This window comes from Protopterus annectens, chromosome 9.part0 (assembly GCF_019279795.1).
Source record: "Protopterus annectens isolate FY-2018-M chromosome 9.part0, PAN1.0, whole genome shotgun sequence".
Taxonomy (NCBI): Eukaryota; Metazoa; Chordata; order Ceratodontiformes; family Protopteridae; genus Protopterus; species Protopterus annectens.
The window spans coordinates 1,777,941,845-1,777,963,791 of record NC_056743.1 but is presented as its reverse complement, the minus strand read 5'-3'; the positions used below and the strand labels follow the sequence as shown (position 1 = coordinate 1,777,963,791).

Below are 21,947 nucleotides of genomic sequence, written 5' to 3'. Positions count from 1 at the left end.
CTGGAGTCATTTAAGGACCTAGGTATGTGTACACCCAGCTTGAGTTTTTTCTGAACATATCATCAATTGGTTAAGACAGTTACAGGCTGTATAAAAAGATTAGTCCAGGAAATCAAATTAATTTTTTTGTGTTACCTTACACTAGACTGTGGCACAGAATGTAAACTTTACAAAACCAATAGCGTAAGCTGGAAAGAGTACAGCAGAAATACCAGTGGCATCCATAGATGTGAATGCTATTATGAAATATTAAAACAGATCTGTGTTTGTACAGTGATTCGTATAGATATTTAGGGGGGGGGACCTTATTCAAGGGCATTCAGAGAATTACAGCTGGAAATGCTTGTGGATACCAAAGAGAAGGAAAAAAACTGAGTAGAAGGCTATCCAGGAATAACAGCTGTACTGGTTTGAGTGTGCAGCTGACATCTGGAAGAGACCAACAAATTAAACTAAACCCAGCACTAGTTTAAACAACTTGGATACTTATGGGGATAGATGGGCAGTAATGCTGCCCATGTCCAAAATGTGTGTGTAATGCACAAAATATTTGTATGCAGAGATAAATTTTTGTAGAAATAAGGAATGTTTGCCATTTCCTTTTAGTCAACCAATATATAAATATGGCAAGTTTTTTTTTTTTTTTGGTGGTGACCGGTCAAAACCTCTACTTCACAAGTCAGCCAAAATAAAAAAAAGCCATGCTGAAAGTTTCACACAAACTAGATGCAATCTCTTCCTGTTAAGGAGTTTTTCCACTTACTGAATTCTAACAATGGCTTACAACTAGCTCGTCTGCCCAACATTTCCAACCTTTTCATCTCTGCACATCGCAAATATATCAGTACAAAATTCCTTTTGGGACACGAGTGTACAACGGCACGGTCATACCTCATGTAATGAGATTCGGTAAATGGCATGGTGAATGAAAAATGAAACAGATGAAATGCAAGTTTACCACAGCTAAACGAGAAAGGGAAAGTGTGGGATTTAAACACCTTTGCTTTACAGAAGAGTTTCTTACCTCTCTTGGAAGACACAGCTAACAAAGCCTCACAGTTTTTAAATGTATTACGGGATATCCAATGGGAAAATGTATTGGATATCTGTTTACAGGAGAAGTCCGACTGGGACAAGCAAGTGTTTGGAAAAATATCCATGCATCTGGGTTGGGCCCCAAGTATTTACACTGACATAATTCACTTTTGTTATGCATCAATGGTCAGTGAATGTGACCATATTACTTATTTCTTTTGCCATGTAAGAGGCATATCCACACAAAAGTAGAGATATTTGTATTTACACAATCAGGAGAAAAGGTTGAGAACAGTTAGGTTGTGAAGGAGGTATACTTGAGTAGAGAGCTGAAGCCGTTTGAAAGATACAAGAAATAAGAGGAGGAGGAGAATGATATAAACTGAGTGCGAGGATAAAAAGAGGGCGAGAGGAAGGAAAGGATGCAAAAACTGTTTAACTAAGAGTGGAACCTGAGCAAAGCCATGACTTTGGTAGGAATACCTATTTGACCGTCATGTCTCCACATTAGCTTTATTTGTGCCCATCCAATTTCCAAAGGCATCTCCACTAGATCCAAAGTCTCCCCAGTTCCCCTTTGCTGATGCATTATCAGACCTACTGAATATAATGCACTTTTTGACATGAACTTATCTAATATAACAATCACACAACTTGCAAAGCCAGTGGTCTCAAAAATCAGTTACTAGGACAGGCTGGCAGCCCTTTCTCTGTACTTAAGTCTCTTAAACTCCATAGTGGAGACATCTAGCCTTTCATGCCATGAAAGATCCAACCTTAATTTGATCTTCTCCTTCAAAGAAATGAACAGTACATCAAACACTCTGTTAAAGGAACCAAACCTTCATCAGCAGATAAGGCACACTGGCATGAGATTCACAGCCCAATGTACCTCTTGAACAAACGTCCACTAGCAACTTTGCCATCTTCCAAAGTAAACCTACAGAACTGGAATAGCAGCCTCAAATTCTCTCAATTTTTTCTTGCCTTCCTTGAGCCTAAAAGGAAATTTTGACCATGGCTTTTTTTTAAACTATGCTTGGGTTGAAATGGTTTGCAGTCAGATTGCCTAGTACTTATCCGTGAACCTTTAAGGGAGCATTTAAAAGGCCTGTAAGAGATAGATGCGATGGCTAAAAGGTACAGAGTTAGTGGTTAGCGACACAGAAGGAATAGAGGAACAGTCCTGGACTTTTTTTGGGGGGGGGATTCTGGGTGGCAATCAGAGGTTTAACAGAGCAGAGATATCTATTAGGATGGTATGTAGTAGTAAGTTAAGTACAGGGAAAACAGCTAGTTTGTGTATTAGGTTACATGTTGTGATAAAGTGCATGTAGGTTAGTTGGAAAAGTTAAAGCCAGTTTCATTTCTGAAGGGATATGCAGTGACTGGTGTAACATGACACACTAGGACATACTGCCACTCTAGATTTTAACGTTTGTAGCATAGAGAGTACGAGTGCCACTCCCACAGAAGAGGTCAGGACACAAGTGGTAACAAGGGTGGTTTTACTGGCAGCAATAAAACTACTTATGTCTATAAGAGAATGCCCAGTTATTCTGATATTAATGTGCACATGAAGGTCAACCTTAAGCTGGTCATTTATAGTCATCCATAAAATTTTTTTGAAATAGCAGTTTAGTGTAAAGTCATCTGTGCACTGGATAAAGAGCTAGTTCTAAAGGGTTAGAATGAAATTACATGCGTTTCAAAAGGCTGGTGTACATGACTGCAAAAGTACCTTTGAGACATGGAAAATGCAGAGAATGCAAGTTTGTTTCATTGCCTGAGATGAGGCAGCATTTCTTATAAATATCATGGCAACAAGGAAACTTGGTCCTTATTTGGTTAAAACACTAAAGTATAGAATGTGCTTTTTGCTAAGCTTGGCATTTTCCTATTGGATAAGTAATAGTGGTTTGATGGATGTAGTCTACTCTAGTTCTTTTCTATTGGATATCAAGAGAGTGGTGTTATAGAACATCTCAAGAGCAATACAAATTTTCTATAAAGTAACCAAGAATTCCTTTGTTTAAGGAGACATGACTGAGTACAGTCTCCTCACACGTATTTTGTACTTAAAGAAATGTATTTTGATCTGCCAAAGACTGAAGTATTTAAACCTTAACAGCTGGTGCCATGACCCGGATTTTTCGAACCACTGGGAGCTGCTTCTGCAGAAAATCTGGGCTCCAACTGTTTTTTGTCTAATGTATTTTCTGTGGAGTCAGTTCACAACTGCACCTTTCTTTCACAACTTTGTCTTGGCAGAACTGCAGATGTTTAAACATGTTATTTTTGTATACATGTGTGTTCAGTATGGGACTTTTTTAAAATTGATCATTGTTACGTCTTTCGGCTTTGCCCGGTTAGGGGTCACCACAGCAGAACTCCGGTCCGCTAATGATTGGCAGTAGATTTTTACGTGCCAAGTTGCCGGCCCTGACGCACAACCTTCAACGAAGGTATGCCCGTTCATGCATGTCTCCACACAAGAGACGCTCTAGCTGAGAAACGAACAGGACAACGTCTTACTGCGAGGCGACAATGCTACCGTAGCACCACCACCGCAGTTAAAATTATCATTGTAAATTTTGTTTTTTTTACAATGGAAGTGAATGTGGGGTCTTTAAAAGAATTGGAATATGGTACTCCTGCTAGACACAGGTTTCAAATTATACCAAGGACAGCTGTCTGTATTTAGATAAATGGCATAAACTGAATGCATGGCAGGCAGAATTTAAACATAGAAAAAGAGACTCATTGTTCCCAGTTTAAAACATAATGCAGCTAAATTAAACAATTACAAGCGGCTATTAAAATGGTCAACAGTGTTCTGTCAGGATGACTATGGGCTTTATGCCTTAAGGGAACTTCAAAAACACAGCTTAGCCAGTGTGAGTCATCTAATGAGGACTGTGTGGTTGGTTTAGTGGTGCCCACTGAACCCTCACCACCCTACAATGCACCTTACCATATTCAACAAGATTCTGCCATCTCTTCTACTTCTGATAACTCACCAGCTCCTAAGGAGACTTCTCCCTTCAGCAGCCATCTTTCGACTCACCCCCGCTAAACTTACAGCTTCATATTCTCCCTGTGTTTCTGAACACACTCAATCTAAAGTAGCCTAGAAGACTGAAAAGGCAGCTGCTTCCTTGATGTTCATGAGGTTTCCTAGGCAATGTAAAAAGTGTGTGTGTGTGTGTGTGTGTGTGTGTGTGTGTGTGTGTGTGTGTGTGTGTGTGTGTGTGTGTGTGTGTGTGTGTGTGGTTCCATCCCACTAGACAGCATAAATTGCATTCATGTAACTTAGTAACTCAAGTTTCCCATAATTATAGATGGGGTGGTTATTTTAGTCCTGACAGATTTAATCCATACAAATACTGATTCCAGAGAAAGAGGGCGATACTGTAACTACTCCAGCTAATCCTTTGTGACAAGTCCCAAACCATGCCCATGGCAAGGATGATGCAATGTCTTCCCTTATAAATGTGGTCTGCCCTTGGTCTACCATTTATTTCCAAACTATTTTGGACACTCTTCCATCAATTCATACCAATCTGGCAAAATATACCAGAATTCTGAAAGGACATTGTCAACTGCAGAACCCAGCCGTAGAAGACCTCAGAGCAGTGTTAGAAACTTCCATGCCGCCTGACCTATTTAAATGCATCTGGGAGCATGCTAACATACTGGAGCCCATTCCCAACATACCGCTGCAGAAGCTTTGCAGAATGCTAGAACCAGTTTACTGCAAGTTATCACTGCTGTGTGTCCGCCTCTACCCAACTAATCTTGAATAAAAGCACACAGATGGAGGACGAGCCCACCAAGACCTACTTGCACCACGACTGAAGCTTTTGAAGCATTTTCAGGTTATACAGAACCCACTGAAGGACAAACAGTGAGTGGTCTCAGCTGTTTTTGTAGATGGGTTATTACCTCCTATTCATTACAAGTTAAGGTCTGTTTAAACTGGCCAAGTTTAGGGTTTTATAAACTTGTCAATCAAGTTCAATATTTAGCAGACACCCACACTCATGACTAAGAAACAGGAAAAATTAAGCATACAGCTTCAGCAGTCTAATGCTATGCCTAGATCTACTGGAAAAATATAGAGGCGGGAGAGGGGACATAACAGATCTAGATTTTTTTTCTAATCAGGGACCACTCCTGCAGAGTTTTAGTAATACTCAAAATCCCCCAAGGACTTAACTCAAAATTTATGTTTTTAACTGTGGAGGGACAATTGTCCCTTCCAGTGGATGCAACACTGCAATCTACTAATCCATTTGATGTACCTTCACAAGGTCCACAAAATGCTAAACAACCACCTCCTACATGGAATACCCCGTGGCAGCCAAAGGTTTGGCAGCAAAATACATAGGACAGCCATGAACAGGAAACGACCATTTCCATTGGTACATGTACACCAGAAAGGTCTACTGGACTATCAAAATTCAAGACACCAGTGTTCCTTTTTAATAGATCCATGTTAAATGTATCAGCTGCGCAACATCTTCCTTTGTCTCACAATGTGGTGCATGGCGTCGGGGTATCTGGAGTCCCCTTAGACTACCAAAGACAGTTTCAGTCCCCATTAAGTTGGGACCACTGAGAGATCAACATGCTTTCCTTGCTGAACTTCTGCACCTCTTAATCCTTTAGGTAGAGATCTCCTTTATAAACTGCAATGCATAGTATTTTGCTCACCGGAAGGAGTATATTTAAATGTTCCGAATGAATCACAAGTAATGCAGATGGGTGTTGAAGACGCACTTCTCTACAGAACATTACAAAGTGTCACTGTCAGCACTGTTACTAAACACTATTCCCTCACACATTTATGGATGACCCACAAAAATGAGGTAAGACTTAGAGATGCCACACCATTCCTAATTACTTTAAAGCCACATGAACCTTTGCCCATGGTGGCAAAATATCCACTCGCTGCAGTAGCAGAAGCAGGAAATGAATCTGTCATTTCACCATTGCTACAGCAGGGTATAACTATCCCTACTAGAAGCCCCTGTAATAGACCTATTTTGCCAGGCAAGAAACCTGGCAGACACGCTTGCAGATTTGTACAAGATTTGAAAGCTGTAAATGCCATAGTGGTGCCTGCTTTTCCTGTCGTTCCTAACCCAGCAACTATTCTTAGCTCAATTCTTCCCTCTACCACCACCTTTTCCGTTACTGATATTACTGCAGTCACATACACGGCAACAGTGCACCTGGACACACTTCCCTCAAGGGTATGATGAAATCAGCCACATTATTTTCAGAAGTGAAAAAAAATAAAAGTTAGACAAAATACAGTTACCCTGTGGGTCTACCTTAGTGCAGTATGTAGAGGATCTTATAGCATCCAATTCTTTGACTGTCAGACTGATACTATTTTCCTCCCAACTAAGCTAGTTGACTTGGGGTTAAAGGTAAAACAATCTAAACCATATTACCCTACCACATTACCCCTATACAGAAGGCACAGAGACCTACAACTTTGAGCTCAGAGGATTTCTTGGGTTGGCACACTAGTGTAGGCAATGGATTTCTAACTATGCTGAAGCAGTTGAACTCCTATTAGAATTTAAAAAAGAAAGAAAGCTACTGCTGAACGCCTCCCATGGCAAGCATGCCATGAACATGCTTTTGCTCAGCTGAAGTCATTTCTTTCAAATCCTCCAGCTTTAGGATTACCAGACTATTCAAAATGGTCACTGGGACTATTAGCATAGAAAAGAAATGATGGCTTCAAACCAGTTGCTCATTACAATACAAATCTTGACCCAGTGGCAGCTCCCCCCCCCATCTTGAGTCGTGGCTGCCACTGCCCGGTTAGTTGACATGGCAGCAGCACTTAAGTCTGGGTCATGACCAAAGGGTGCACCCAGAATACAAGGTTTTTTAAAAAACCTTCAAAGCCTTGACCCTCCAAGGAGACAAACAAATCAAAAAAAGCGTCTCACGCCACCCAATCTCAGAAGAGGTCTCAATCTCCAGCACTGACTCAAGGCCTGGTTCAAGGCTGGAGAAGAACCCCAGCAGTTCAGCAGTCCCAGGATATGGAGTCTTCACAGCCCCTCAATTAGGACACTATCAGACCTCAATTACATCAGAGCGCCCAGGGGTGACAAACCCAATAACCAGGGGAAAAACGCCCCAAAACATCAGCGACACGACGACCACACCTCACCAATTGCAGCAAACCATTGTCAAGGTCGGCTCTGCAATAGGCAAACAATGTCTAGGCCTTGTGGTTTAACTCAGGCTCATCATGCTCCAGGCCAAATGGACATGATAGGAACTGCTCATTAACAAAACTCACAAAGGAGACTTCGAATGTCAAACAAACACCAGGGAACTACTCCTCATCAACTATGGGAACACTACTCAAGACCAACACATCAACTCTAACTCTAGGGAACTCATTCTCACCAACATGGGAGGAAATGGTACAACCTGACCAGATACCATCAAAACAAGAGGAGACACATAAATCAATCTCCATGGGATCACTGGATCCCAACATCCAAAGTAAAGAGTATAATTTGGATCATCTCACTAGATTCATCGCTAACTGCCTCAAAAGACCTCAGTGACTCCCACAAAAAATAAAAAGACCAAAATGAACTAACCTCAAAAATGGTACTTTCAGCACCTGAAAAAACTCAAAACTGGACTCTGGACACCTCAGAAAACATTAAACATAACTACTACTCCCTACAAATGCATGGACAAAGCACCTTCAACCATGCAACTAAGGACTGCATGGATCAGGCAATCCCCCCAGTCTGGTGGACCCCAGCCATAAACAAGCTCTACAACAAAGCCACTCCAGCCTACAACAAAAGTAAAAAGTTTTGAAAGTCATAAGCATCATCTAGAACAAGGTAAAAACTAAGAGCTCTCATAAAATCATCCAAGGCAAATAAGAACTAAATCATTCCAAACTCATCAAGAAGGCAAATTTTGATTATAGACGAAAATAGTTCAAGACAAAAAACTCCCAGATATGCCTATGTTAGAAACCCAGGGATGACTGAAGATGCAACAAGTTGATTCAAAATGATGATGATTTTACAACCCAAATTGCCAACATACCCGACACAGGAAAGTCATCTCCTCTCTACCCCCCCCCTCCCAATTCAATACATCAGGACCAGGTGAGAACTGCCCTCCAACGCGCCAGGCTTCGGTGCTTCGGACTCTGAAAACACAGCATCCATAATCCCGGGTGGGTGAGCCGCCTGTGTGCTCCAACTCTCAGGGAATTAAATTAGCAGTTACCTCAGGACAGCTGTCATCTTAAGCCCAAGCCTCAGGATACAAGGAATCCACGCCACGGTGGGCCCCCTGTCCATCTGCCTCCACCCCACCCTGAAATTTGACATTCCTTTACCAAATGACAACCCCCATGGATCAACAAATGGAACTTGCAAATCATAAACAGGGAACTACATGGCTGGATTGCAGACCCACATTGGGAATCCAAAGGCAGATCATGCCTTTTAAACTCAGTTGACTTTTTGCCTTCAGTCTTTTTTGCCATTGATGACCAAGGCCACCATTGAGGGAAAGGCAGTCCATACAGCCTATACTGACCTGGCAAAGGAAGGCACACAATAACCCACTCAGGCATCACTCCAAAAAAAACCAAGCTTATCAGTAAACCACATCATCAGAAGATCCGTGCCAAACTGGCTAAGGACAGAACACACACAGAGAGTTGCTGGAGCCATGTCAGACTCAATACCAATACACTCGGCGCTGTCAGTGGTGTCCCGCTGCCTGGTGGCATCTACTTTGCTGTGTCTTTAACAAAGCCAAGTAGGGGCAGGAGCAGGGGGGTTGGTTTTATGACTACCTGACTGAGATAAATACGGCTACACATCTGAGACAGATACATATCAGAGAGATCTACCAGAGAAGGGCTAAGGTTGCAGAGATACATGTTAAAGTTAAAAATGCCAAAATGCCAAGAGTGCCATGGCAAAAAAAAGAAACAAAACCAATACAGCCATAAAGCTTCATATATAGGCTATCCACCACTGCAGTCATCGGAAGCACAGGGACTAGGTTGACAGTTGACAGACGTTAGTCGTTTGACACTATGTGTTGCTAAAGTAAGTAGTTGCCTTCCTTCTGCTGCCCTTGATACATCAGGAAGATCATCTAGGATCGAGGAGGTGATCATCCCCCCCTGTACTACTCATCTATTAGACCTATGTATTGATACCATGCCCATTGCCATGACATCTGGTCTCGACACCTGCAGCAGCTGGAACCAAACCCAAAAGTTCCTCACCAAAAGGATAAAGGGTCTCGTATGTGAAAGTGCTATGAAAGAACTCCAGCTCTACTCCAGTCTGCTCATACCGCATACTCAGAGGTGACCTGTGACTCAGATAAGGCATATATGCTGTCAATTGATGAATTGTGAAACCCAGAATTTCAGAAAAACAGAACCACCCTGTGAACCAAGGCACAGAGACGAACCATGACACAGTTATTACCAGAGGAATGCTGAGGACAGATTCATCACCCAAGAGACCCTATGCTGTGGGACAAAAATCCTCAAACACCGCACTGGCCACTCACTGGCCTTGTTCAAGAGGAATCTTGACCAATGGATGGAGATCGTAGATATACCCACTTCAGTGTCCAGTGTCACTGCTTGACAGAGAAACAGCAAAGCATAGTTTTTCTTCAAACTAAACTAAAGGGAAAAGCCAAATAACTATGGGCTAGGCTTATAAATGCCCTTGGGCAGATAGCCTAGTATGAACCTATGAACCTATGAATGATACTTTTGTTGCAGTCCCACATTCTGTTGATACACTACTATTAAAAAAATAAGACTCAATATCTTTCTGCTTCCAGACAAAGTATGAGCTAGCTCTACTCAATCTTTAAAAATTAGACGCCCTCCTAATCCACCCGCTCTTTTCTGACTGCTAATGAGGGTTTCATCCCAGGATTGTGTTTGTCAACAACGTGCTTCCTCCTAGACCTGGTCTCCAAGACACCTCTGCAGGACCCAGACTTATTAGTTGATAGACCTTGCATAAAAAGAGAAGACTGACAATTAGCTGCTTCTGCCATTTGGACTGGTGACTATGTACTGCTGGCTGTCCAATTGCAGGGAAATGTTTCAGCTCAAGTAGATGAATTAGTAACAATTACTGAAGCCTGCAAACTGGCAAAGGGTAAACGGTTACTATCTGTAGTGGTTCTAGATATGCATTTGGAGATGTCCATGATTTTGGGACATTATGGAGAGAAAGGGGGGTACTTAACGTCTGCTGGTACTACTACTAAAAATGTTATCCTTGTACAGGAATTAAATGCCTGCACGGTTAATTGTGCTGCACAAGTCAGACTCTTCTTTTGATTTCATGGGAAACACTTTTTCTGACAGAGCAGCAAGACAGGCTGCCTTACTGTACCTGTCTCAATGCAGGAGCTATTGCCTTTTCAAAAGTAAGCTGATGACTCTGAAAAGGTAAGGTAGACCTGTGACAGCTGTTGTCATTCCCCAGACTCACTTTGACACCATTCGGATGGAATGTTAGTAGCATCACAAGGTCTTTTTTTTTTTTTTTTTTTTTAAACCTCAAACTGGCACGGGCTTACCATTTGCTTTCCCATCAGACAAACTTAACTGATGGTATGCCCCTTATGCTTCAGAGTTCATACAGTATCTTGTAAATACATGTAATATACATGTCTTTCTTTTAAGGCATCTAAATATGCTGCTGTCCCCAAACACCACATTAGAAAACCATGGTGACCTTTTTGTTGTATACAGTGGGATTTTAGAGTTACTACCAACTGTATTAGTTGCTGCAGAGGTCCTCTCTGGATGGGTGGAAATATACCCATGTATTAAGAATGATGCAACCATAGTGGCCAATAAGTTACCTTCTGAACTGGGTTCCATGTTGTATTCAGACAGAGGTATGCATTTTACAAGTCAGATTGCACAGCAAATTTGTAAAAAGAATTAAATAGACCAATTGCATTGCCTGCATACACTTCAGGTATGGTAGAACAAGTAAATCAGACATTAAACATGCAAAGCTTACTGCAGAAATAGGTCTAAAATGGCCAGAAGCCTTGCCCTTGGTTTTGTTTACCCTCCGAAAATGCAATTAGTGCACTTAGGAAGTTCTCCCCACATGAAATCCTCATGGGACAACCTATGAGGATACCAGCCACACCCTTGCACACAAACCTAGAACTACAATTAAATCGATGAGGCTATGCTTAAATTATTGTAAACAACTTATTTCTTTTCTGCATCACTTCCATTCGCAGGCAACCTCTGCCCAGCTCCAGCCTGATCCAGATAGGACACATGATGGAGATTGGGTACATGTCAATTCCTTCTCCAGACACCACGCCCTCCAACCTCAATGGAAAGGCCCATTCTTCATACTCCCCCAGCACAGCCTCACCCGTCAAGCTCAGAGTCTTCATCCTAGATCCAGGTCTCCCAATGTTCACAAAGCAGTACCAAATGAGGTATGTCAGACTCTCTCTTTCAACTCCCCTACTGCAACCAAGCACTGCTCATGGGAGCCAAACAACAAATGTAGCCTTTGTGGAATACATCTGGGGTGCAACAATGAGCTATTTATCACAAACCACATCTGTGAGGATCCACTCCGACCCTGGCCAGCTTGCTCTGGTTCCTAAATGCCATCTTGATGACTGCAACTGTTATTTTTGTCCTACTACTACACTTCTTTATTCCTGCAGAAACTCAAGTACTGTTCAAACAAATAATGCAACGGCTGATAACACCCAAACCTAAAACAGCAGACAACAAACTGGCATCCATATTTTAATACTTTTGATGCTACCTGGCAGATTTATGCACAGACTTAATGTAAAAAAAATTGCTGGGAGTGTGCAGCAATTTCAACAGCACAAGGATTGCTATTTACAACAGTTCCATTAAATACTTCCGAGACTCGTACACTCAAATGAGACAGGCATGGTGGTCATGATTTAAAATCTCTCCCTCTTCTTTATACTCAAAAGAATACAGTGTTCAACAAAACAGGACTAGAAAGGTAGGGTACAGCAACTGCAATATTACAACAGTAAATGTATGCAAGGTATTAAATGTGACTGCATCTCTGAAGCATGAAGGAAATCTGACTAGAAGGCAACTGGATGACATTATGTATGACATTACTGACTGGCAAAATTGCCATCAACCATATACTCAAAGTAACACTATATAAGCAGTTTGGAAGTTTGTAAATGCATGTGAATTAAAAAAAGACAGCTGCAAGTAAAACGCTGGGGTTTAACTCATTACATCCAAGTGACGCCTCCAAGTGCATCTGCAGTTAACTCCTACCGACGCCTTTAGGCATCAAATATTAATTTGTTTCATATTTGCATCAATTCCAAAATGCTATGTACACGGTTAAAAGATTTCATCTTAAAGCTTACACAATAGCAAACAAGTGCATAAATATTTGACATCTGTATGGTGCAGATAGATAGATATTAACTGTTGGTTTTATATTTAGATATTTTCATATTTTTCTGAATATCTCAACAACCAAGAACACAGACAGAACTTCTTAGCCTCATATGAAAGCTCCCAGCTAGATGAATAAAATGCTGCTGGCAGTATTTGTGTAACTTGAGTGGATACTGAGATAATGCAAGTGGTTTACAAAATATAACAAATGAAATGGTTACTGTGTTTACCAAGACTTATAAAATTCAGTTTAAGACCTAGAACGTGAAGTGTACTACCACTATAAAATAGTTTGTGCTGAAGAGTTTGCCATTTACTCTTCTTTCATAACCGCTATGGTACCAGAGATATGAACATTTGTTTGAAATGTGAGGACATAATTTGATTCCGTCAAAAGGCTTAGGGTCCACCCATTGGAAGTTGGTGCAAACTTCCTGAGCTCCAATGGAGTGAATGAGTTGACATCTTTCTTCAGCCAGTAACCAATGATGATAGAGTGACAACTTAGACAGCATTTGTTGAGGGGTGTTGTGGAAAGAGAACCTATAAGTGGCTGCCAGAAAACTGGAGTGGAAGTTGTTCTATTGGTTATGTAGTTCCTGCTATTTGACATACCATTAGTCTATACAGTGGGAAAAATTGTAAAATTTTTAGAGACTCAGACTGTGAAAAGTCCAATTAGAAAACTGATGCTTCGTGGATTTATCATCATTACTTAGACCAGGTAGCTTTCAAAGGACTGTCATATAGACCTTGTGGGCAATATTATTTCTAGGGCTGGTATATTACCTGCATATGGAACTGTAAAATCAATCTGGGAGTTGAGAAAGCTCTCTAAACTGCTAGAAGCATTAAGACATGCCACATTCAAGTCAGTCAACTTGATTACTATGGAACCGAGTGTTATACATGTAGTAGTGCTGCAAAACCAAATGGCACTTCATTTTGTACTTTCAAGGGGAGGCACGCATGCCTGTGCACTAGGAATGCTGTATGTTTATTCCCGATAACGAACACACAATACGCAGCCATCTGGAAATTATCCAAAAAGTAGCCAAGCTATCAAATACAAAGGAAGCGAATAGCTCACAATGAGCTTGGATAACCAATTTGTTTTTCAGGATAGGGTGGAAGTTTATTATGCTTACGGCCATCATTGCTATGATTTTATTTTTGTTTATGCAAGACTTTTAACCAAGCTTATTGCATTTCAATCCAACATCTGGTTAAAGAATGTGCATATTAGTGATTTTGAGAATGTTGGCATGAGTTGTAAATGGCACAGAGAGTATGGAAAACAAAAGGGAAGGCAGTGTTTGAAAGTTTTTAGAAAAATGTTATGATTCTGCATGGTGTAAGTGTGGTGCTCTTCAAGCATCAAATGAGAGACTGCAAAAGGTTAAAAATAAATTACATGCATTTCAAAAGGCTAGTATACATGACTGCAGAAGTACTTTTGAGCCATGAAAAAAAGTACAGAATGTTAAGTTTCATTTACGGAGCCGAGGCAGCATTTCTTGTAAATCACATGGCAACAAGGAAACTTGTTGTCCTTATTCAGTTAAAACACAGATAAGTATAGAATGCGTTTTTTTTCCTATTGGATATGTAGTAGTGGTTCAATGGATGAAGTGTACTGTCTAGTTCTCTTCTACTGGATATTAACAGTTGCCTTTTAAATGTATTACTCTAATAAGGTTTTCTATAAAGTAACTATGAACTTCCTTTGTTCGGGGAGACATGACTGAGTACTGTCTCTTGCACACGTGTTTTGTACTTAAATGTACTTTGACCTGCCAAAGACAGAAGTAGTTACATAAGCCTTAGCATACTTTAAAGTATTCAGGTGAGAGTTTATCAGATGTGAAGCATGGCTGTAGCCGAATATATATTTTTTATAGCAACAGTATTAATACGCTGTATGATAAAACTGGGTGTGTTACGATTTGCAACTTGTGGGGGCTCACCCTGTGAGTAATATGACAGATGGCTATGATCTTGGAGGGTACAGACTGCTCCACTGTCAGCAGCAAAAAGGTATTAGTAGAAGTTGTAGTTAGGGATGGGGCAAGTTAGAATGGGGGAACTGGAAGAGGGAGGTGACTTTGTTGAGATGAGGTATTAAACACTGATTTACCTTGTACGGGGGGGGGGGGGGCTTTCTGAAGCTGGATCAGTATTTTTTTTGAGCTGGAGGTTAAGTGGGTATCTAGTGGATAAGCATAATTTTAATTTGGGTTTTGTCTGCTGATAGGTTTTTATAAAAATGTTAACATGGGTTACTTGTTTCTGACAAGGTTGAGCAATTGTCTGAAGGCTATCAGATTTTCAGGACATTTATTTTTCTGACATTTTTTTCAGGCAGTTTGTTTGCTGAGCCTGGGAGCATGGTTAGTTTCAGTTCTTATTTTAATGTACAAGGACTAAAGTATTTAGAATGTTTAGGAATTAAGTAATAAAACAGTCAAAGCCTTTGTCCAATGGGAATGTTTTAAAGGGGACCAGTTCAAGGCTTGTAACATAAGATGTTGGCCAAATTTAATAAGGTTGTGAAATACTCTGAATTCTTGCTTTTTGGCCTCATGAGTAATGATCCTGTGTGTAAAGGCAGGAAGATGGTCAGTAAGGGTATCAGGGAAGAGTACCAGCAGAATAACGTAAACATGGGTGAAATACAGACATCCAAGCCAGGAATGTTGCCCTTCTCAGTGGTTTTACCATACCTTCTTTGGTAAACCCAAGCAGATTTATACTACAGGAAGGGTATTCCTAAGTTGATTACTGTCACACTGTTTACGTCTAGTAGGAATATATGACACTGTGCATTTGCTGACATGAACTTAGATATGGAGAGGTTTAGCATGATGGACATTTGAAAATCCAAATTTCAACTGTTCCATCTGCGAAGCATCTCCATTCGCAATATTCACACCACGCAATAAAAAATTGGGTATTATAACATGGGTCTGGAGGTGAGAAAGTAAGGGGTACTACAGCAACAGTTGGAAAGGATGGGGATTCTGAACAATGGAGTATGTAGGGTTGAGCGATAGGTGAATAGGATTAGAGACCCTGTTGATAAGAGTAACACACTGGTGGAGGAGATCAATTTTGAATAAAGTTAGATGTAGTGGGGTGGGTGAGAAATGGGGGTAGGACAACAGACTGAATCAGAGTGCAGAGAGGGCAAACAAAGAAGGTCCTACATGGCACAACAACTTTCAGAACTAAAAAAAACAATCAGCTATGTTAAGAAAATTATAACAGAGGAGAGTAAAACTAACTGCAGTGCTATGAAGAGAAATGCACAAGATGTGCCACTAACAGTGTTTGGTTACCAATAAAGCAGCTTCTATGGTAAGCGTCAAGTTAGAGGAAAGTTTAGCTGCCGTCACATGGCCCACAGACTGTTTGGATGGTAGAGTTAATGCTAGGGTATTACAGATGTTTTCCTATTTTGTGTTATTGTTTGCTGCTTGGGGGTGATGAGGGGGCACAAAAAAACTGGCTAAATGCTATAAGAATTGAACTTTACTAAGTACCCAAACTGTTAAGACAGAATTAACAATGGCCAGATATACAGCGCTATTACATAGATTTTCACAACACAGTTTTCAATATTATAGGTACTGAAGCCAAGGGATGGCCAGAGTCACTGTAGGTGGTGTTGAGTAGTGATATAAAAGTTGAATAAGAGGAAAACGCATTTGGAAGGACATCTATGAGGAAGGAAAAACTAAGCCGTGAAATAGAAACGGATTTAAAGTCAATCAGTACAGTACTGTATATAAAAACAGCAATCAATTTACTCCTTCAAAATACATCAGCTAAGTATGACTGGGTACCTGATTCATTTGCTTTCTGTACATACCATATCTGACTTCAGAAGAATCAGTCAGAAATTATCTACCCCCTCAAATCACAGTTACTACATAGGGGCCTATATAATCAAATAGTCCATATTCAGTTTTGTCTGGTTCACACCAAAGGTAGCACAATTAAAAACACAAATAGGGGCCTATATAATCAAATAGTCCATATTCAATTTTGTCTGGTTCACACCAAAGGTAGCACAATTAAAAACACAAATTAGTATGTCATATGCATTAAAGTTAGCATCTGCACTTCATAGATGACAGCCACAACATGTAAATGGTAGTGCAGAGGAGGGGGAAAAAAGCATAATTTAAATACTGCAATCTTAGTATGTGGCAGAGAGGACAAGCTCTTCACTAAGCAGTACAGAAAGAAAACTAGGCATTGGTGTCAAGGATAGGGCACCCGAGAAACGCTTGCCCCTCATTAATGAAGAAAAACAAAAAAATATGGCAGACCAGACATGAGATGGAGTTTATTCTTCCCTTTAAGCAGTGTGCAGCTGTGCAATGGTATGGTAGTACCACCAAAGCAGCCAGCAGCTGAATTCTCTATACACTAACTTTAAATGGATACGATTAAGGAAGTGCTGAGAGACCACAGTACTTAACTTTGCATCTCTGTTTAGGAAGACGACATCTTCTTGATTCTTCTTTCAACACTGCAGGGAAACTCCTCTGACAAAGCATTCACAAACAGCTTCCATCACCACCATAAAGTACATTTAAACAGATTAGTACAAGTTTATACTACCACGTCACAAAGGACGACAGTGTAGCATCAGCACATTTACAAACAAATTACTTGTGCACATGCATAAAATTTCACGCATAACATCCCCTGGGGTCAATGCATACAGCTCTGCTGATTATGGTCCTGAAGTATACCACAATGACCGAATACAATGCACAGCTTTCAGACTAAGATTAAAGGATTAATTTACTTCCAGAATTAACCAATATCCTTGACATCACAAATCAAAAGGAAAAAAACTGCTCTACTGCTCTACTACAAGACTACTAAGCTCATAGCAACCTGTGGCTTGTAGTCAAATGTATGCCCACCTCACTTAATCTGATAATTTCTGGCAACCCAGGAGCAGTCTCAATGGCGATTTACTCTGGCAGACAACCAATTCTGACTTGATAATGTACTGCTTCCTTTTCCAAGGGTACAGGATTTGAACGTTTTCACAGTCATTTATTTTTGTCTACTAAATAACCTTGAGCAGTCATTTAACCAGAGTGCTTTGGGACAATCAGGAGTTTGACTTAAGCTCCTTAACGGTGGTCTGCTCTGCACACCTAGTTAAATTCCAGTAAGCAGGAAATATACATTTAAGGTCTGCTTTCTCTTACCTTTCACTTGTCGAATAATCACCTTTCCTCTATACACCTCAAATATTCAACCACCTGATAACATGATCAAAGAAAACTATACATTTTACTTTGCTTAAAGTGAGGTAAACTGATGACTGGACAAAACCTTCTGGTGGGACGCTGTGCAATAAAAAAAACCCTAACCTGCGTACGAATGCATAACTCTCAGACTAGCACTTCATGTACATGGACACTACTCCAGCAGAAAAATGACAGGCTTAAACAAAATCTATTTTGAGATACCTGCAAGCAACAGAAGTCACAAGAAGGATACAAGTAATTGGTGTCTGGAATTCTTCTAGGCACACAGTACAGGCTATTACACCTGTATTTCGAGCTCGATCCCTGTGATACAAGAAAGGAAAAAAGGTATTAGGGTCTCTAAGGAAAAAACTCTGTCTAGTTTCTGGTCACAGACTGCAATTCATTGAAAATTACCACAAATTGCTGTCTGTAGGCCACAAAGTACACCATTGTTCTGACATCTTGCAACCTTAAAGAGCAGGTCAAGTCAAATAACCACAGCAAACTTGCAAAGTAACCTACAACTCCAAAATGTAAGACTGCAGCAGGGTGGTACATACTGAATAGGAGATTTTACATACTTACTCTGCCTTGATCACATTACAAGGAATGGGCAACACAAAATTCAAACCCTGTACCTCAGTCCCTCATTAAACAGTCACTGGTTGTACACACGCATACAGTGTGGCAGCCATGCTATTTCACAAACTTCTAGCCATGTTTAGGAAAAAAATAATTAACTCACCATGTACCAGACAGACTGCTTCATTGTAAAAATATTAAGGTCACTTACATGCTCTGCCACACTGAAGACAACACACAGGGAACTTGAGGCATACATTATGGATGAACAGGAAACTGCTTTCAATACTAGTTCATAGGTTGGTACTAGGCTATCGGCCCTAAGGCCTATGCAAGCCTAGCCATAACAATTCCCTGGAAATTTTCTCACAATATTTACTTCTCTGGGCCCCTGTCTAGCAGGGCGACTGACATGATCCACGGGGTGGATTTCCCCAGCTCCCATCCAATCAAGGTTCCTTTTGAAGAGGGCCAATGAGGTGCTCTGCTTGACATGTATGGGCAGTCTATTCCAAAGTATGGGGAGTCTCTGTGTCAGGAACCTATCCCTCCAGCATATTTTGTTCATTGTGATAAGGTTTAGATCCCTGGAGCGTGTGGCTGAGGGATTGGGATTTAAGTGGAGCACGTCCAACAGCTCAGGGTTTGACAGGGCCTTGTACGTTAAGCAGAGATCGCCTCAGAGTAGACTATATGCCACAGAGTATAGCTAGAGTTTTTTTTTTTTTTTTAGACTGTCAGCATATGGCATCTGCTTTAGGCCTGCGATTCTTTTAGTGATGTATTTCTGTGGCCTTTCCAGCTGTTGTAGATGTCTTGTGAGGTACATACCAAATGGGGCATTATACTCTATTATGGGTCTAATGAGGGACGAGTACAGCAGGACAATGACCTCCTTTTTTCTGGATGAAAAACCCTTAGTGATGAGGTGTGCCACGTAGAAGGATTTCCTGACTGTTGTGGCGATGTGGTTATCGAAAGTGAGACCACTGTCCACTTGTGTCCCTAAGTCTCTCATCACACATTCGATGTTTAGTGTCCTGCCACCTATGTAGTAGTTCACTGGTACATTTTTTTTCCAAAGGGGATAACTATACATTTCTTGGCATTAAGCTTGAGCCCATGGCTCTGGCACCAGGCATCTGTTTCTGTAAGGCCCTTTTGTAGAATATCCACATAATCTGGGGATTTAATAATGGCTCCCAGTTTGCAGTCATCTGCAAACTTCGTTAGCCAGAGTCCCTTAGTGTCGGCCTGTACTTCAGAGTAGTAGATGCCAAAACAAGAGTGGTCCCAGGACTAAACCCTTAGGTACTCCACTTGTCTGGAGCTGGATTTGGAGTCTGCTACTTTTTCAGTCTGGGTTCTGTCAGTAAGCCAGTTGGCAACCCATCGAATGACGTAGGGATTTATGCCCAGCTTAGTAATTTTATCTATGATTCCAGAGTGGGGGATGGTGTCTTAAGGCCTTGGCGAGGTCCAGATAAGCTGTGTGGACCTCCTCTCCCTCGTCCACAGCTCTTGAGACCGATTCAAAGAAGTCAGACTCAGGAGACAAGATTGTCCCTTCACAAACCCAAACTGGGTGGGGTCCAGGGTCTGGAGGTTGCCAATGTCTTTGTTTATAAGTTCCACGATAATGGGTTCCATGCCCTTGTAGATCAGGCTTGTCAGACTGATGGAATGGTAGTTCCCGGGATCCAAGGTGGATCCTCCCTTGTGGATCAGGATAACTGTAGCTGTGCGCCACTCAGTGGGCACGAAGCCTGAGGTGAGGCTATGATTAAACACGACACTTAGGTGGAGTGCCAGTTCATTTTGTAGTTCATGTAGTACACAGCCTGGGATGTCAACTGGTCCCATGGATGCTGTATTCTTAGCTTTGGAGAGTGCTGTTTCTACCAGTGTGGCTGTGATTATCGGTATTTGGCAATCTTTTGGTATTGAGATGGGCCCTTTTGGGGGTGAGAGAGGAGTGAATTTGGCACAATCTATCTGCCAGGATATTGGCAAAATCCTTGGGATCAGGATATTTAATGCCATTCTGTTGTAGCTCAGAGCAGATCTGAGCATTGCCATTTAGATTCTTGACATAACTATAGAATGCCTTGTGGTTGTCTTTGGAATCTTTGGCAATTTTATTTTCGTAACTAGCTTTTGAGGATTTTATGAGGGCTCTCATCTTCTTACTTAGGCTGGTGAGGGAGTTTTTTTGCATCCTGGGATTTTCCTCTTTTCTGCAAGTTTCTTCCTTCTGTTGTATAGTTTTGTTTATAGCAGGGGACCACCAGATTGGCTTCCTTTTTTTTTTTTTGGAGAAGAGCATCTTGGTTCTATTTGGGATGGCACGATTCATGCACGAGTGGATGTGCTTGTACAGTGCCTTAGTGTAGGATTCTGCAGGCGAACTTCACTGGGTGTTGTGAAGTTTGTCACTTCTGACTTCAGTAGCATGAAGTTGGCTTTGGAGAAGTTTAAGGAGGTTTCCTTACTGGGGGGTGGGGGTGGGATGGGGATGTCAAGGGTGATTTGCTTATGGTCAGTCCTGACGAGGGGGTGACCACTGGCGTGGAGCATCTCCCATGTTGGAAATGACCAGGTCTAGGATATTGGAGCCCCTGGTGGGACAATGGATTAGTTGATCCAGGGCGTGGGAATTTATGAATTCCAAGAACCGTTGGAAAAGAGTTGGTACCAGAGTAGTTTTCCCAATTAATGGCAGGGTAGTTGAAATCACCTAGTATTAGGGTGTTTGGTTGTATCTTAATATTTTCCAGTATGTTTAGGAAGGTGTAGTGAGAATCTTGGGGTATGGTGGGGGATCTGTACCAAGCTACAATTTGGATTGCAGTCTTACCTAGTGTTAGTTGCACCTGGAGAATTTCAGATGCACTGTGTTGGACAACTAGCCTGGAGGTGTGAATATCCTTGGTGAATATGGACAGTCCTCCACCTTTAGTGTTTCGGTCTTGGTTTTGTGGCCGAAAAGTGTGGTAAGAATTGTACCTAGTATTGCAGGGGTATTCTCTGGAGCCTTGAACCAGGTCTCAGTCGCTGCACAGATATCGATGTTCTCCATTTTTAGGAGTGCCTCGAGAGAATGCATTTTGAGGTTTAGACTTCGAGCATAGAGTAGCATTACCTTCAGATTTTGCATGCTTGTATCTGTTACGGTGGTGGTTTTATCCTTTGAATCTTGCCTAAAAAAGGCACTATAGGGGTGGCAAGAGCTTTAGCCAGTAACCTGAATCCAGGGGTGACAGGTGCAGACCATCTCTGGCAAAGCATCGTGGTTTGTCGATCATGTCTTCCCAGGCAGACAAATACTGGATCCCCTTTGAATGACACCAGAAGCTTAGCCAATTGTTGAAGTCAATCTTTTTGTCCTTGTACTGTGGTATCATTCTGGGCGCAGGCAGGATGCTACTCAGGGCTAGGGTCATACCTGCCTGGGTCACATTATCCAAGAGCTCTTCCATGTCTCTTTTCATGCAGACCAGGGAGGTACGTCTCAAGTCATTCACTCCAGCATGGACAATGACAGA

The 21,947-nt window shown here is 41.4% G+C and overlaps 1 protein-coding gene across 2 annotated transcripts in view; it reads right to left on the bottom strand.

Annotated features, from left to right (window-relative positions):
- ELOF1 (elongation factor 1) overlaps positions 1-21,947 on the bottom strand; it is a 100,031-nt gene that overhangs the window by 28,465 nt on the left and 49,619 nt on the right. For both annotated transcript variants that reach the window (XM_044084646.1, XM_044084645.1), the window contains exon 3: positions 18,071-18,141. In XM_044084646.1, the coding sequence (XP_043940581.1) occupies positions 18,071-18,141 (71 nt within the window). The remainder of the gene's footprint in view (positions 1-18,070; positions 18,142-21,947) is intronic.